At 35.1% G+C, this 19,134-nt stretch overlaps 1 protein-coding gene across 1 annotated transcript; it reads left to right on the forward strand.

The window, feature by feature from the left end:
• The first annotated feature begins 5,056 nt into the window (after window positions 1–5,056).
• LOC131634124 (scopoletin 8-hydroxylase-like) lies at window positions 5,057–6,577 on the forward strand. Its single transcript, XM_058904786.1, has 3 exons — window positions 5,057–5,591; window positions 5,668–6,010; window positions 6,117–6,577. The coding sequence occupies exons 1-3, from the start codon at window positions 5,101–5,103 to the stop codon at window positions 6,366–6,368; spliced, it is 1,086 nt and encodes a 361-aa protein (XP_058760769.1). The 5' UTR covers window positions 5,057–5,100; the 3' UTR covers window positions 6,369–6,577.
• Window positions 6,578–19,134: the final 12,557 nt, after the last annotated feature.

Raw genomic sequence — 19,134 nt, forward strand, 5'->3', positions numbered from 1 at the left:
CGATACTCGTCTGTATCTCCTTTTGATGCTCGTATGTGTCATTCTTTCGATACTCGTCTGTATCTCCTTTTGATGCTCGTATGTGTCATTCTTTCGATACTCGTCTGTATCTCCTTTTGATGCTCGTATGTGTCATTCTTTCGATACTCGTCTGTATCTCCTTTTGATGCTCGTATGTGTCATTCTTTCGATACTCGTCTGTATCTCCTTTTGATGCTCGTATGTGTCATTCTTTCGATACTCGTATGTATCTTCTTTTAATGCTCGTATGTGTCATCCTTTCGATACTCGTCTGTATCTCCTTTTGATGCTCGTATGTGTCATTCTTTCGATACTCGTCTGTATCTCCTTTTGATGCTCGTATGTGTCATTCTTTCGATACTCGTCTGTATCTCCTTTTGATGCTCGTATGTGTCATTCTTTCGATACTCGTCTGTATCCCCTTTTGATGCTCGTATGTGTCATTCTTTCGATACTCGTTTGTATCTTCTTTCGATGCTCGTATGTGTCGTTCCTTTGGTACTCGTATGTATCTTCTTTCGATGCTCGTATGTGTCGTTCCTTTGGTACTCGTATGTATCTTCTTTCGATGCTCGTATGTGTCGTTCCTTTGGTACTCGTATGTATCTTCTTTTGATGCTCGTATGTGTCATTCCTTTGGTACTCGTATGTATCTTCTCTTGATGCTCGTATGTGTCGTTCCTTTGGTACTCGTCTGTATCTTCTTTTGATGCTCGTACGTGTCATTCTTTCGATACTCGTCTGTATCTTCTTTTTGATTCTCGTACGTGTCATTCTTTCGATACTCGTCTGTATCTCCCTTTTGATGCTCGTATGTGTCATTCTGTCGATACTCGTCTGTATCTCCTTTAAAACACTTGTCTATCTTACCTTCCCACCAGACATACTTCTGCTCCGACCACTTCCATGTAGTAAACATTTCCTTTGAGAACCTTGTATTGGCACCTTGGGCTACGTTACAAGCTATCCCCATTCAACCATTACTCACCATAAATTCTTCCACTAGAAAGAAAAATAAAAATTCTCTTTCCCCAGCAGATAACAAAAAATAAGGATAACATTCACACCATCTTCTCTTTAGGACAAATTTCTGGTACTTTGATATTTAATCTTCTTCTACCTCGAATGCTCGAAAGGCTAGCGCCAATCTCACCTTCGAGTATAAGACGATTAAATAAGGGGCAGCCTACAAACAAAAACAAAAAATAATATTGGTAAATGAGAATGGTCCTACAAACAAAAATAAAAAATAATATTGGAAAATGAGAATGGTGAAACAAACAAAAACAAAAAAATTACATTGAGAAATAAGAATGGTGCAACAAACTAAAACAAAAAACAATATTGGGGAATGAGAATGGTGCAAGAAACAAAAACAAAAAACAATATTGGGGAATGAGAATGGTGCAACAAACAAAAACAAAAAGTAATATTGGTAAATGAGAATGGTCCTACAAACAAAAACCAAAAGTAATATTGGTAAATGAGAATGGTCCTACAAACAAAAATAAAAAATAATATTGGAAAATGAGAATAGTGAAACAAACAAAAACAAAAAAATAATATTGGGAAATAAGAATGGTGCCACAAACAAAATCAAAAAACAATATTGGGGAATAAGAATGGTGCAACAAACAAAAACAAAAAATAATATTGGTAAATAAGAATGGTCCTACAAACAAAAACAAAATATAATATTGGTAAATGAGATTGGCCCTACAAACAAAAATAAAAAATAATATTGGAAAATGAGAATGGTGAAACAAACAAAAACAAAAAAATAATATTGGGAAATAAGAATGGTGCAACAAACAAAAACAAAAAACAATATTGGGGAATGAAAATGGTGCAACAAACAAAAACAAAAAATAATATTGGTAAATTAGAATGGGCCTACAAACAAAAATAAAAAATTATATTCGAAAATGAGAATGGTGAAATAAACAAAAACAAAAAAATTATATTGGGAAATAAGAATGGTGCAACAAACAAAAACAATAAACAATATTGGGGAATGAGAATGGTGCAACAAACAAAAACAAAAAACAATATTGGGGAAAGAGAATGGTGCAACAAACAAAAACAAAAAGTAATATTGGTAAATGAGAATGGTCCTACAAAAAAAACAAAAAGTAATATTGGTAAATGAGAATGGTCCTACAAACAAAAATAAAAAATAATATTGGAAAATGAGAATGGTGAAACAAACAATAACAAAAAAATAATATTGGGAAATAAGAATGCTGCAACAAACAAAAACAAAAAACAATATTGGGGAATGAAAATGGTTCAAAAAACAAAAACAAAAAATAATATTGGTAAATGAGAATGGTCCTACAAACAAAAACAAAAAATAATATTGAAAAATGAGAATGGTGAAACAAACAATAACAAAAATATAATATTGGGAAATAAGAATGGTGTAACAAACAAAAACAATAAACAATATTGGGGAATGAGAATGGTGCAACAAACAAAAACGAAAAACAATATTGGGGTAAGAGAATGGTGCAACAAACAAAAACAAAAAGTAATATTGGTGAATGAGAATGGTCCTAAAAAAAACAAAAAGTAATATTGGTAAATGAGAATGGTCCTACAAACAAAAATAAAAAATAATATTGGAAAATGAGAATGGTGAAACAAACAATAACAAAAAAATAATATTGGGAAATAAGAATGCTGCAACAAACAAAAACAAAAAACAATATTGGGGAATGAAAATGGTTCAAAAAACAAAAACAAAAAATAATATTGGTAAATGAGAATGGTCCTACAAACAAAAACAAAAAATAATATTGAAAAATGAGAATGGTGAAACAAACAATAACAAAAATATAATATTGGGAAATAAGAATGGTGTAACAAACAAAAACAATAAACAATATTGGGGAATGAGAATGGTGCAACAAACAAAAACGAAAAACAATATTGGGGTAAGAGAATGGTGCAACAAACAAAAACAAAAAGTAATATTGGTGAATGAGAATGGTCCTAAAAAAAACAAAAAGTACTATTGGTAAATGAGAATGGTCCTACAAACAAAAATAAAAAATAATATTGGAAAATGAGAATGGTGAAACAAAAAATAACAAAAAAATAATATTGGGAAATAAGAATGGTGCAACAAACAAAAACAAAAAACAATATTGGGGAATGAGAATGGTGCAAGAAACAAAAACAAAAAACAATATTGGGGAATGAGAATGGTGCAACAAACAAAAACAAAAAGTAATATTGGTAAATGAGAATGGTCCTACAAACAAAAACAAAAAGTAATATTGGTAAATGAGAATGGTCCTACAAACAAAAATAAAAAATAATATTGAAAAATGAGAATAGTGAAACAAACAAAAACAAAAAAATAATATTGGGAAATAAGAATGGTGCCACAAACAAAATCAAAAAACAATATTGGGGAATGAGAATGGTGCAACAAACAAAAACAAAAAATAATATTGGTAAATGAGAATGGTCCTACAAACAAAAACAAAATATAATATTGGTAAATGAGAATGGCCCTACAAACAAAAATAAAAAATAATATTGGAAAATGAGAATGGTGAAACAAACAAAAACAAAAAAATAATATTGGGAAATAAGAATGGTGCAACAAACAAAAACAAAAAACAATATTGGGGAATGAGAATGGTGCAACCAACAAAAACAAAAAATAATATTGGTAAATGAGAATGGTCCTACAAACAAAAATAAAAAATAATTTTGGAAAATGAGAATGGTGAAACAAACAAAAACAAAAAAATTATATTGGGAAATAAAAATGGTGCAACAAACAAAAACAATAAACAATTTTGGGGAATGGGAATGGTGCAACAAACAAAAACAAAAAACAATATTGGGGAAAGAGAATGGTGCAACAAACAAAAACAAAAAGTAATATTGGTAAATGAGAATGGTCCTACAAAAAAAAACAAAAAGTAATATTGGTAAATGAGAATGGTCCTACAAACAAAAATAAAAAATAATATTGGAAAATGAGAATGGTGAAACAAATAATAACAAAAAAATAATAATGGGAAATAAGAATGGTGCAACAAACAAAAACAAAAAACAATCTTGGGGAATGTGAATGGTGCAACAAACAAAAACAGAAAATAATATTGGTAAATAAGAATGGTCCTATAAACAAAAACAAAAAATAATATTGGGAAATGAGAATGGTCCTACAAACAAAAATAAAAAATAATATTGGAAAATGAGAATGGTGAAACAAACAAAAACAAAAAAATAATATTGAGAAATAAGAACGTTGCAACAAACAAAAACAAAAAACAATATTGGGGAATGGTGCAACAAAAAAAACAAAAAATAATATTGGTAAATGAGAATGGTGAAACAAACAAAAACAAAAAAAAAATCGTATTGGGAAATAAGAATGGTGCAACAAACAAAAACAATATTGGGGAATGAGAATGGTGCAACAAACAAAAACAAAAAATAATATTGGAAAATGAGAGTGGATGAGGATGTCGTATATTTGGCCATAGTAATTTGGGGAGAAAGAAAATCTAATTCTTTTATTGTTAAAGAGAAGATGAGATAGTATCGAGACATAGAAAGGTACGAAGAATGATAGCTACTATGAAAGAATTCAAATGAATATTTTTTATTTTGAAAGATTAATTACTTAAGGTTTAATTATGTGATTAGTCTTTACAAATATATCATTTTTTGATATTATCAATACAAATTTTTGTGTTTGAATTTTGTGTAATTTTCTTTTACTTTTTGTGCTTTGTTCTTTTATTTTAAGGTAAAGAACTATTTTAGTATTTTAGTTCCTCACAAAAATTGGAGAGGTCAAATAAATTCATAAATAAAAAATAGTATCTATTTAATTTTTTGCTAAATTTAATCAAGTCGTATTAGTCCTTATGTCAATATATTTTTAAACCGTTTTTTTTTCTAACTTTTTAACCATGGCTGAACTCCTTATGTGTATTATTTTTCACTTACGAAGACTTATAAAAGCATATCACTCATGTTACATTCGTTAATAAGTTTCCTTCTTTCACAACAATTTCCTCTTAATCCAAGCATAAAAAATTACACACTTTCATGGCACAAATTTCCAACTCCTCGGATTCATTGTACAACTTTGTTGTAAAAGATGGAAATGGGATCAAAGGTTTAGTTGACTCAGGTTTATCAGAGGTTCCAAAAATATACATACAACCCATAAACAACAGAATCAACAAACTAAACTCAAAACCATGTGAAATTCAACCTATTGATTTATCAAAACTCAATGGGCCAGAACATGAAAAAGTGGTGGATGAAATTGTTAGAGCTGCTGAGACACTTGGATTCTTTCAAGTAGTGAATCATTGTGTTCCTCCCGAGTTGTTGGAATCACTTAAAGATTCAGCACACTCTTTCTTCAACTTGCCACCAGAGGAGAAAGTTATTTACCGCAATAGTGCGAGTAATACGAGATATAAAACTAGCTTTGTACCTGAGTTAGAAAAAGTGTTGGAATGGAAAGATTATATCAATATGGTTTATAGTTGTGATGAAGGTGCTCTTCAACATTGGCCTAATATATGCAAGTAAGTCCAATCTAATATAGCATACATATTAGACATTATAGGTTTTGTTGAATTATTTATTTCACTCAATTTGCAGGGAAGTTGCACTTGAATATTTGAAGTTATCATCCAAGATAGCGAGAGACTTATTAAAAATATTAATTGATAAACTTGGAGTGAAACTAGATGAGTCAAAAATGGAGAGTCTTATTGGTACAAAGATGGTTAACATGAACTACTATCCAGCATGTCCAAATCCAGAACTCACCGCCGGTACAGTGCGTCACTCAGACTCAGGAACTATCACAATTCTTCTTCAAGATGGAATTGGTGGATTGCATGTTAAATCAGAAGATGAGAGTAATGATGAAAAAGAAGTGTGGCTTGAAATTCCTCCAATCCAGGAAGCTTTAGTCATCAATGTTGGTGATGCTTTAGAGGTTTGATATATCTTTAAATAAAAAAAATACGCCATAGTTAAAATCTTAAAATTGTACTAATGTACTTTGCATCATAACTAATAATCCTTTTGTATTTTACTTGAAGGTACTTAGCAATGGAAAATATAAAAGTGCTGAACATAGAGTACTGACAACTTCCACACAATCAAGAGTATCAGTTCCAATGTTCAGTCTTCCTATGTTTATTGAGAGGATTGGCCCATTTCCAGAATTGGTGAAGAAAGATGGATTTGCTGGTTATAGAGATGTCTTGTGGCAGGATTATATGGACAACTACTTTAGGAGTTCTCATGATGGAAAAAAGACTCTTGATTTTGCAAAAATCAACTCTACTTAATAATTCTATAAAAGAGAGTATGAAGTATGTGTTTAATTTTTTAAATGAGTTTTAATTTAGAAGTCAGTGGACAAATAAAAAGTTCTTATAGTGGAAAGGCTAAGAGGTTAGTGGTCTTTTAATAGAACTCAGTTGCATTTTAATTCCTAGAATAGTAGTATCTTGGGTCTTTATAAAGACTTTGTTGTATTTTCATTTCAATAAGCAAGAGAGCAATATATAAAGTAGTATTTATATCAACAAATTGGCATTAGAGCTAATGGCGAACGTGATGAGTGAAATGCCACTACAACGACTAACAACGTCTAACTACGAAAACTGGAGTATTCAAATGAACGCTCGTCTTGGATTTTTAGATAAGTGGGAGGTTGTAACACCCATCTAAACCCACATATATAATTCGCATAAATTCTAATAATTAAATTAACACGAATCACAAACTAGAGTGTCACCTTGATAAAAACTTCATAATAAAACGTCCTTCTCTGTAACACGGGTTTTCAAATTGTAAAATAAAAATACTTCTTCAATGATAACAATTGTAATTCAAATTCTCATAGCGGACTTCATATTTCAAAACATCTTAAATACCACAACAGATAGTTCAGATCTCAAAACAATTAAAAGAATGACATTGTTCCAATAAAATGACCCCAACCCCGATGTTACGTAAGAGAGCAAGACCATCTTTATTCCAAATAAAGCGCTAAAAGATTTCATGAAACTATCCTCTAAACACCAACGAACTATTCTTGATTACTTGCGCGTTACCCACGTGGAGGTAACATTCAAACAGAAAGGGTGAGTAATTCATAGTCATTATAGAAGACATAAAGGAGAAATATAGTAGTTATACAATAGGCATCAATAATTATACATATACTAACGCATGTGTATCCTCATACTTCACATATTTACTCACACCTGCACATCATCATCTACTCACAACATCATCACATAATTTAGTCACATTCCTTAATTAAATCTCACTTATTCACGAATTGTCAAACATCATGCAATCAAAAATTATGCAATGTCACAAAGAATGCAATGCTACATGTCATACACCAAATTTGACTGCCTCGAGCATCAACGATTTATTTTCCTTTCCTCTGTGCATTTAAATTAAATTTGTAGGGTGCATATTTAAAAGAATTATGATTTGCTTCAAATATTCAAAATAATTGTTGCTTATGAGATGCATATTTAAGTTGTTAAATAGAGAGGTGTATTTAAAAACAAGTATGTATATAATTGGGCTTAGTAATATAAAATGAGGGTGAGTTTATTTATTTGGGTCTGGGAAGAAATCTAAGAGGGTGTATCTATCAGTGGGCTTAACATTCTAAGATTGTCACCCAATATTAGGTTAAATTAAAATATTATTTTGAAGTTTAATAAATCATAAACAAATAGTCATTTCTTATTATTATTACCAATATTATCAATAATTATGTTCTTATCTGTCATACCCCAATTTTTGACCTAAGATACCACCTCATATCACAGCATATGCATCATTTGCATCTCTAACAAATTGCATAGCTTGTGTTTGCTACTTGTGACTCAGCATGTTTTAAACAAGAAATCACTCATCAGTACAAGTAACAATCAATTAGGGTTTTGTTCTCCCTTCATCTCAAATGAATCATCTTAATCAACAGTCAACATTTGATTCTCAAAGATTCATTTCAACCAGCTCCAAAAGCTCTGAATCAACCAGATTAGGGTTTTGACTGAAGATAGCATACTCCTGACTTTTGCTCAGGATTTGACCTAATGACTTGGGACATGACCTCAAGCCCCCAAGTACATCATTTTGACCTAATCTATTGGCTCAAGACACCTCCTACACAAAGATTGATCAACAGTGAAGTTTCAAATCATCAGATTAGGGTTTTGAACTATCAGGGACTAAAATCAGGGATCACATTTGGGAAACCCTAACAAGCTCCAGGGGATCACTCAAAATTTTCAATCATCTTCAAATAATCCCTATGAAAATATCCAATGGAAATTGTATCTCAATTCAAGATCCACAGTCATCAATCTCATCAGGTCGACAATTAGGGTTTTTGACCTAATTCACCTAAACAACTGACTTTTTAATCAGAACATGGTGCCACAACTTAAACCATGGCTCAAGGTCCTCCAATAACTCAATGTGATCCCTTCATACCATTCATTTGGTGAGGATAGCTTGGTTCATTTGAAATCTCCAGAAACGCGATTCGTCTGAAAAAGTCAACTGTACAAGATCACCATTGACTTTTTGGAAATTTTGGTCAACCATGACTTTTGAAGTTTTAAATCATCAATATATGATATATGAAGTCATTTGATCAAGGAAAATCAAGAAAATCAATCAAGAATCAAAAAGTCAAAAGTTTGACTTTCATACTTAGAAAATTTTCTAAGTGTTTTTCAATGGTTTTTTCCAAACTTTGGAAGGGAATAACTCAAAATTTCACCTACAAACTGAAAAAAACTTCCAACATGAAAGTTGTAGATTTTGATCCAATGAACAACTTTGTCACATAAATTTTTTTTCCAAAAGATCAACCATTTAAGAGATATGGAGCTTCAAAGTTGGTATCTTTTGAAAATTTCACTTAAAATCTCATTTTCTTCAAAGTTCATGGATTTTTTTCACCCATTTCCTTAAAGGTCTTGAAGAAACTTTCAACTAGGGTTTTGAAGTACATAACATGAGCTTTCCAAAATGTCCAAGAGCATGGAAAAATATGGAGCATAGCTATGGTTTTGAATTTTGCCATTAGTGAGGATTTCACTTGAAATTACAAGTCATTCTTGCCAAAGTTATGCACTATTTTACCTTATGATGCAAGCAATGACATATACATGCAATAATTGGGAGATATTTCTGGTTTGTAGACAGATTGAAAAGAGATAAGAAGCATAGCCAATTTTAACCATGGTTTAGGTTTTAACCATCTTGCATTTAATGTGAAAGATTCCATTTTATCTCTTAAGCCAAATCATCACTCTTTGATCCACTTGCAAAGGCTTTGTATTCAGAAAGCTTGGCCTATAAATAGAGGTCATTTCCACTCTTTAAATCACACCAAAACCTCATAAGCATAGGTTTTCTCTTCCTTTCTTGAATTGCAAGTTTCATAGTTTTCAAAGAGGTAAAATTCTCAACCTCTAAACCTTTGAAGGTCTAGGCAAAGTGATGCTTCTAACACTTCCAAAATATCATATGGAAGTTGTTTGAACCATTGAAACCTCCCAAAAACACCAAGAACTCAGAATCACTACCTCACTTCCCAAATATGCATAACACTAGCCTTGTCATGCCAAAATCAATTCCAGGCCAATTCTGTCCAAGCTAATCATCCAAACACATTCCATATACCACATGTGAGCTATCCCAATCATCATCCATGACCTGTAACATCAGAATCATCGAATTTGATTCATGCTCCAAGTGACTGCAAATCGAGTTCCACACCTTGATCCAGATGAATTCAATCCACTTCAAGCATTCAAACACCTTACATAAGGTCCATTGAAGCTATCCAGATCAAGAAACAACACCTGTAACACCTCCAGGCAAGGATTCGATTCTCAGTTTTTCCATTTTTAAGGTAATCTCTCTTGAACTTCAAACTCCATCATACATGCATCATAAATGAAAAACTGGTTTGCCATCTTGTTTCTGCACACTTATGGATCATTAACTCTCAATCAATTGCATCATAACTTGCACATACACGATTTCAGATTGAATCATAGAATTAGGGTTCTTCGTATTCATCAGAAAATCAATGATCTTAGAGCAAAAATAAATGAAATTAAATGATACCATCATGTTCCTTGTGAAAAATCAGCAAGATAGGCTATTCACTTGATCCAAACAATTCAGTTTTGAGAATTTTCAAATTCAAAAAGGATTCATGTTCTTGGCGCCATATTTTTGGTTCTGAACTTAGGAAATTGATTCAAAATATAATCTTTTCAATGCCTTTGTTTATCAGACCACGCGCGTGGTCCAATTGGTTATGTTTTTGAATGATGAACATAAGGGCGTGGGTTCAAGTCCTTGTGAAGACAAACCTTATTTTTTATCACTATTTTCCTTTCATTTCTTACACAACTTCATCTAATTAATTAACCAATCAAATTAATCCATTTTCACTTCATTTTTTGTACACTTCTTATTTAACACATATATTTTATGAATATTCAAAAAAAAAAATCACAAAAAAATATTTATTTAATACATTTTTAATAGGTTTAAAATGACATGTTTTTAAGTGTTTTTTTAATACTTTAAATATTGTTTTTCATTTGATTTTTCAAACTTAATCACTTGTAAGTATTTTGTGATCAAACCCTAATCATTTAGGTATTAATTAAGTATAATCTTTATTTTTATCTTAATTAAGTTGATTTCTTTCAAAATTTCAAACCATCTTAAAACAAACGATCACCGTTTTTCAAAACAAATAAAACTTTTTTGACTTTGTTTTCAAAAAGAAACTCTTGATCAAATCTTTTGGGTTGATCAATTGATTTTCAAAATAAGGAGCCTCTCGAATATTAGAGAGTGTAAGTCCCTTTCCTTTTCTTTGTACAGTTTTTTCTTTAAATAGAAAACTTCTTTCGAAACAAAACTTTCAAACTATTTTCAAACGACGAAACCTCGCGTTTTTAACAAAACAATCAACCATGTTTTATAAAATAAAACATGGGCCTCCACATAGGTATAAGTCCCATTCTCTTACATGAAATTAGGTATTTCATTGTACATACAACTTTGTTGTACATACCTCGATCAATTTGTTTTTTGACCTCGAATAACAAAAAATGAAGGTTTTCTTTGAATCTTCCCAAAAATACCATGGGCCTCCATGTAGGTATAAGTCCCAACCTCCCTTGTAAATATTTGTTTACATAGCTTTGAATAAACGGGCCTCTCCCCGAGTATAAGTCCTGAGCCCCGTGAAGGATAGAAAAACACTTAGAAAGGGGGGTTTGAATAAGTGTAGTCTAAAAACTTGGACGATAAAAATAAATTGCACAGTTATTTTTATCCTGGTTCGTTGTTAACTAAACTACTCCAGTCCTCCCCGACGGAGTGATTTACCTCACCTGAGGATTTATTCCACTAATCGCAACATATTACAATGGTTTTCCACTTAGCCCACGACTAAGTCTTCTAGAGTATCCTGATCACAACCTGATCACTCTAGGAACAAATGCTTAGACACAAGCTAAGACTTTCTTAGAGTATCCTGACCACCACGTGATCACTCTAATTACAACTGCTTAGACACAAGCTAAGACTTCCTAGAGTATCCTGATCAACACTTGATCACTCTAGTTACTTACAAATTAATGTAATCAATTCTAAGAGTATTACAAATGCTTCTGAAAAGCTATAATCACAACAGTGATATTTCTCTTAACGTTTAAGCTTAATCTCACTAATATATTACAACAGCAATGTAGTGAGCTTTGATGAAGATGAAGTTTCTGAGCTTTGAGTTGAACAACGTTTCAGCAAGTTAATATTCACAGAATTGGTTCAGAGTTGTTAACCTTGCTTCTCATCAGAACTTCATACTTATAGGCGTTTGAGAAGATGACCGTTGGGAGCATTTAATGCTTTGCGTGTTCCGTACAGCATTGCATTTAATGTTTCACGCTTTTGTCAACTACCTCGAGCCTTGTTCACGCTGTGTCTACTGACGTTGCCTTTAATAGCTTCCAACGTTCCTTTTGTCAGTCAGCGTAGCCTGCCACCTGTACTTTCTTCTGATCTGATGTTTGTGTATACAACGTTTGAATATCATCAGAGTCAAACAGGTTGGTGCATAGCATCTTCTTGTCTTCTGACCTTGAAGTGCTTCTGAGCATGATACCATGTGACCTTCAGTGCTTCTGCTTCTGATCTCAAGTTCTTCTGATGCTTCCATAGACCCATGTTCTGATTCTGCCTTGACCATCTTCTAATGTCTTGCCAGACCATGTTCTGATGTTGCATGCTGAACCTTCTGAGACAAAGCTTCTGAGCGTTGATTTGTGCATACTCTATATATATATATTTCCTGAAAAGGAAATTGCAATGTATTAGAGTACCACATTATCTCACACAAAATTCATATTCTTGTTATCATCAAAACTAAGAATATTGATCAGTACAAATCTTGTTCTAACACCCCGTGTATACAAACGGATCATCCTTACAGGTATATTTCCTTCATAAACTTCATTGTATACACACACTTTGTCATATATATGTGCTTGTTCATATACTTTTTCATGTTTGTTCATACTTGTTCATGTGTTTGTTCATGTTATATATACTTGTTCAACTTAGTACAACATTAGGTTCCCCATAGCCTCCTATTGGGCTTCGTGCAAAGAATCTCCCTAGTTTAGGTTAGGACATAGAGTATGCTTTCCCGGTGAAATCGCTCTAACAGCTCAAACCAACTATACCATGCCTCCTCTTGGGCTTTGTACAAACGTCTTGTCCCTCCCATAGCCTCCTCTTGGGCTTACAATGCAAGGACCCTCGATTGTCCCTCTTATAGCCTCCTCTTGGGCTTACAATGCAAGGACCCTCGGATAGCCTCCTCTTGGGCTTCGTACAAGGACCCACGGGCTTCTTATAAGCATCCCCGATATCCAAAACAAATACCCTAGGAGATTAGACATTCTTCATCTCTATGATAGGAGTATCTCTTCTATATCATCACAAACAATTAAAACTCAACTTTTTTGCCACAAGGCTGGCTAATCAATCAAACCCTTTGCCACCAGGCTAGCTGATTAATCAAAGTTTTTGCCACAAGGCTGGCTTCGTCGAAACTTTTTCCACAAGGCTGAATGATTAATCAAAACTTTTTGTCACAAGGCTGACTTCATTGAAAGTTTTTGCCACGAGGCTGGCTAAAACATCTTTATCATTCTAAGCACCATAAGTGGCACAACCCAGGGCTTATAATGAAAAGATTTTCAAACAAAAATCAAACAGATGTATGTGATGATATAGATTAGATACATCGATCATTAAGATGACATTTGTATCTTACCCTTTGCTTCCACTAGCATAAGTGGGAACTACGATTGCTCTGACTTTCTCAACATCCTTTTGAGAATACGTAGGCACAAGGTCGTATCCTTGGCGAGCAAAACTTCTCCCTCAAACCACTCAAACCTTAGCACCCTTAGACCCCGAGCTACAGATGCTCTGATTCCCTCTAAGGGATATGTATGCAGAGGATCGCGATGATCTTTGCGAGCATAATCAAACAAACACCTTAGGTCCCACCTATCTCACAACAGAACCCCCACCATAACATAGAATGAAACAAACATAACAAATAAACCTATAGAGTACTATAGATACATTGGGTGCTAATACCTTCCCTTCGTATAACCAACCCTCTTACCCGGAATCTCTCCCCCACTTTTGCATTGCTTTTAGTTTTGGGTTTTGCATCTCTTTTAAGGTTATTGCAACTTTTTTTCCTTTTCCTACTTTGGAAACAATAAAAAGTTTGGTCGTGACAAAAACAAAAGAAAAATCATTTTTCTTGAGCACTCGAGCCCAAAGAAGGCATCAGGTGTCTCATCCCAAAAGGACCTCGATTTTTCCCCGCGACAGAAAAATGGCGACTTCACTGGGGACAAAACTTTTTATTGTTTCCAAAGAAAGGGCTAATTCTAATTTTTTTATGTTTGTTATTTCATTCTGTTACATGTGTGGTTCTTTGGTTCTGTTACTTGTGTGGTTCTGTTACAAGTGATACATTATGGACAAATCCTAACCCGGATTAAGTACATATAAGAATTAGGTGGAGGGTATAGTCATGTATGGCATACAAGGAGTTCAGTCCTTAAAAAGCTGGCATGAGAATCCTTCTGCTCAGTGGAGGTTCCTTGTTGGTAGTATATGTTTAGCAAGTTCAATTGCGAAGACATTATTGCTTTCATTGAACTGTAGAAGTTGAGTTGCCAGTAGAACCCATAACCCATCCTAGCCTTAATAGGTTGTGGCGCAGAAACTATTCAGGTGAAGACTTGGATTAGTTGTCATGCGGAGAGCCACACTCAGACGAGTTTTTCTTGAGAATATTGCTAGCTTACAAGTTCAGTTGTGCAAGCCGGTAATATCTGAAAGAAAAAGGTAGACTCTGACATATCAGTAGAACATGTTGTGCAGGTGATTAAACCCTAGTACTATCCCATGTTTGGTTCTCTAACCTCATGCTCATGACGTTGGACCCTTGAACCTATGTGTACCATGTTTGAATTACCATGTTTTTAGAACTATGTTTGAACTACCATGTTTGCATTATCATGTTGCCTTACCATGTTTGTATATGTGGCATTCATGCATCCATGCATTCATACATTCATTAAAATTCATTTTTTCAAAAAAAAAAAACAACATGTTTTTTTCCAAAAAATTAGAGAAATATTCCTTGCAAAGATTATAGGATTAAATTATGGAGTGGGTAAAAAGGCATACCAAGAAGTACGGTTTCAAAGCACCTAATGTGGAAAGACTGAAAGAGTTAGCATCTTTTGTACAAGATCCTTCCGATTTTAGGAAAATCCATGGAAAGCTTTTGCCTATCTTAAACACTCATGTTGATGAAGGACTTCTCAAAACTCTGGTTCAGTTCTATGATCCCGTCTACCGATGTTTCACCTTTCCAGACTACCAGTTGGTACCAACCTTGGAAGAATATGCCAATCTTTTGGGTATTCCTGTGTTTGACAAAATACCTTTCAATGGTTTGGAAGCCATTCCTAAGTCACAAGTCATTACAGCAGGTATCCACTTGAAGAAATCTGAAGTAGAGAGCAATTGGACTACCAAAGGAAACCTTCCGGGTTTGAATTCGCAGTTTCTAATAAAGAAAGCCTTTGAATTCATTGAAACTCGTAGCATGATATCTTTTGAAGCTGTATTAGCCTTGCTTATTTATGGGTTGGTTCTGTTTCCCAACATCAACGACTTTGTTGATATCAACGCCATAAAGATCTTTCTGATTGGAAATCCTGTCCCGACTTTGCTGGGTGACCTGTATTTCTCTATTCATCATAGGAATCGCCAAGGCGATGGAATCGTTGTATGTTGCGCACCTCTTTTGTTCAAATGGATTGTTTCACACTTACCTAAGTCTCCTATTTTCACGGAAAACCGGAAATGCTTGCGTTGGCCTCGAAGACTTATGTCCCTTACTAATAATGATATCCATTGGTATACTCTAGCTCGTTGCAGTACAAAAACCATTGATAGTTGTGGAGAATTCGCCAACGTACCCCTCATTGGTACACAAGGAGGAATTAACTACAATCCGGTCCTAGCCCGACGACAACTCGGGTATGCAAATTCAGTTAAACCCATTGGTCTCACAGTAGAAAGCTACTTCTACCAAGAAGGAGAGGATCCTCAAGGGTTGAAAACAAGAATGGTAAGAGCCTGGTACGACGTCCGAAGAAAAGAAAAAGGTGAGATAAGGAACTGCATTGCTACGAACGCCTACACCTGTTGGGTGAAGAAAAGAGCAAGGGAGTTTCAAATGCCTTATGATTATGAAAAACCCATGTTCCCTGTGATATCTCAACTACCCAATATTCCCATTAACACTGTGGAGGAATACCAAGAGACTTTGGCTAAGATGAGTTTAGAAAAGGACGCTTGGGAAGAAAAATTTCGTAAAACTGATGAGGAAAATAGAAAGTTGAAAAAAAGAGTGAAAGATCACGAAGAAACTCTCTATTATCAAGATGGGTGGCTCATGAGTAAAGATGAGAAGATTCGTCGGAAAGACGCCGCAATCAGGAGATACATCAAAGAAAGCAAGAGAAATCTTGAAGGCTCGACAAGCAACGCTCCGATGCCTGACAATTGGAAGAATGTTGTTGACAAATTGAGGACTGAAAAGGCCGAGTTGAAAGCTTACAATGGGAAAGAAATCATGAAGCTCAAGCTGCATAACGCACTTGGTTCTTCGTCCGATGAAGATGTTTAGGATTTGTTTAACTTTTATTTATCATTTGCTTCTGTAAGGAGCTACGCTCCAATGTTGTAACATTTCCCATTATTTCAATAAAAGAATAGTTTGTGTTCAAATGTTTGCAAGAAAATAATCTTTAAAATGTTTGGAAAAATCATAAACTCCTTTTTACATGCATCATTCTGCATATCGAGTCTGTCGTATAGAGTCTCATCTCTTGGATTTTTCTCCATTAGATCATCAAGCTGTCGCGTCTCAAAGTTTCTCGACCGCGCTCGCAATCAGATCACAGATACAATACTCGTTCAAATAGAAGAAGAGTAATGGAACACTCTGAACAAGAGAATATTGAGCTCCGTGGTACAGTAACCACCCTTCAGGAATAATTGGAAAGTCTCACTACTCTGGTTGACTCTTTAATGGCCGCACAGAATCAGCTGCCACCACCCAACAGTCAAGCAACGATGATATCCGAGGTCACTACTCCAGTTTCTACAGTCGCATTCAGCATTCCATCTTTCTCCATGCCAGAAGGTTGGGGCACGCCTTTCAGCTTTGGTGCAGGCTTCCGCCATAATTTCTTTGGGGTTCAAACAACCACAACTGAAGCGCTTGCTACACAAGGTTCAGTGTTTACTCCACATCCAGGGGTGACTTTTTCCCAAATCACTATGGCACTTTCTCAACCCACTATGACAGTTCCGACCCCTACGGTTCACACAGTTCCTTATGATGGCAATGAGATTTATCATGATCAAGGTGATAGCACAAATCAGCGTAACCTTGTGGAAGATCTCCAAGAACAGTTCAACAAGATTCAACTGGAAGTCAAGGCTATTCGTGGGAAAGATTTGTTTGGAAAGAACGCCCAGGAGCTCTGCTTAGTTCCCAGTGTACAAATACCAGCCAAATTCAAGGTCCCTGACTTTGAGAAGTACAAAGGTAGTTCTTGTCCACAAAGCCATCTCGTGATGTATGCTAGGAAGATGTCTACCTACGCAGATAATCATCAGTTGCTCATCCATTACTTTCAAGACAGTTTGACTGGTGCCGCACTGAAGTGGTACACAGGATTGGATAGCACCAACATTCGAACTTTCAATGACCTAGGCGAGGCCTTTGTCCGACAGTACAAATACAACTCAGATATGGCTCCAGACAGAGATCATCTCTGATCCATGGCTCAGAAAGACCATGAAGCTTTCAAGGAATATGCCCAACGATGGAGAGAAACTGCTGCTCAGATTAATCCATCGTTAAAAGAGAAAGAGATGACAAAGATCTTCTTGAATACTCTTGGCCCGTTTTATTATGAACGCATGATTGCTAGTGCTCCAAGTGATTTCACCGAAATGGTAAACATGGGGATGCGTCTAGAAGAAGGAGTCCGAACTGGACGTCTAACTAAAGAAGGTGGATCTTCAAGCGGAACCAAAAAGTTCGGAAGTGGTTTCCAAAAGAAGAAAGAACAGAGTGTTGACATGGTATCCCAAGGAAAGTCAAGAGGGAACGTCAATCGTTAACAACAGGTAGCTTTTATCGCACCAGCCATTAACGCAGCACCAAATCCGGGATTTACCCTACAATTTCAACAACAGCAGCCTCGACAACAGGTTCAACAGTTTAACAATAATCAGAATCGCGTGCAAAGATCTCCACAGTTCGATCCAATTCCAATGACTTATACAGAATTGTACCCTGCCTTGATTGAAAGAGGTCTTGTTCAAACCAAAGCACCACCACCAGTATTTGAAAAACTCCCATGGTGGTACAAGGCTGAGGTCTCATGCCCTTATCATCAAGGAGCACCTGGCCATGATCTTGAGCACTGCATAGCCTTGAAATATGAAGTTCAGAGGCTGGTTAGATCTAATATCCTCTCTTTCAGAAATTTGAACCCAAATGTGCAAGAAAATCCGCTGCCCAATCATGGAGGGCAGGTTGTAAACATGGTGTATGGATGTCCTGGTCCATACCGAGTCTATAATATCAATTTCTCAAGAGCAGATTTGGTACAGATGCACGCCACTCTCTGTCAAGGGCAAAATTTTCGCCAGCATCACTACCGTTCCTGTAACATATGCTGTGTAGATCCTCATGGATGTTAGATTGTGAGAAGAGATCTTCAAGTTTTGCTAGATAATGGTACTATTCAGATCTACAGAAATAGGAATGAAGATGAAGTTAACATGATAGGATGTTATCCGCATGAGCTTTTAGTCTCAGATATCAACTCGGAAATGCCTAAGGTTAACACCATCGTTCCTCATTTCAACATGCGCGAACGCATAGAAGTTACCTACAACAAGCCAAAGGTTCCTATTGCTCCCCTGATCATTTGTCTACCTGGACCTGTTCCCTATGACTCCGACAAGGCAGTTCCCTACAACTACAATGCAACAATGATAAAGAATGGACAAGAAGTTCCTTTACCTACTCTTTCATCTGTCGTAAACATCGCTGATGTAAGTCGAGTAACAAGAAGTGGACGTGTGTATACTCCACTACCTCCAAAGCAGCCTGTTGCTCCTACAACCGGACAAAATCCTATCAATGCACCAGTGGGGAATCCTGTGGAAACTCCTATCAGTAATACAAGCACTGATGTTGGCCAATCCAGTGGAACCAATGTCAATCCTGACTTTGATGAAATCTTGAAGCTTATCAAAAGAAGCGAATACAAGATTGTGGATCAGCTTATGCAGACTCCTTCAAAGATCTCAATACTTTCATTGCTTTTGAACTTTGAAGCCCACAGG

Source organism: Vicia villosa, unplaced genomic scaffold (assembly GCF_029867415.1).
Source record: "Vicia villosa cultivar HV-30 ecotype Madison, WI unplaced genomic scaffold, Vvil1.0 ctg.001235F_1_1_3, whole genome shotgun sequence".
Lineage (NCBI taxonomy): Eukaryota > Viridiplantae > Streptophyta > Magnoliopsida > Fabales > Fabaceae > Vicia > Vicia villosa.

Excerpts from the sequence above, each read along its gene's own strand:
- LOC131634124 (XM_058904786.1), top strand. The coding sequence starts at position 5,101 with ATGGCACAAATTTCCAACTCCTCGGATTCATTGTACAACTTTGTTGTA. Across the intron at positions 5,592-5,667 it reads CATTGGCCTAATATATGCAA|GGAAGTTGCACTTGAATATT; the intron begins GTAAGTCCAATC and ends CTCAATTTGCAG. Across the intron at positions 6,011-6,116 it reads ATGTTGGTGATGCTTTAGAG|GTACTTAGCAATGGAAAATA; the intron begins GTTTGATATATC and ends TTTTACTTGAAG.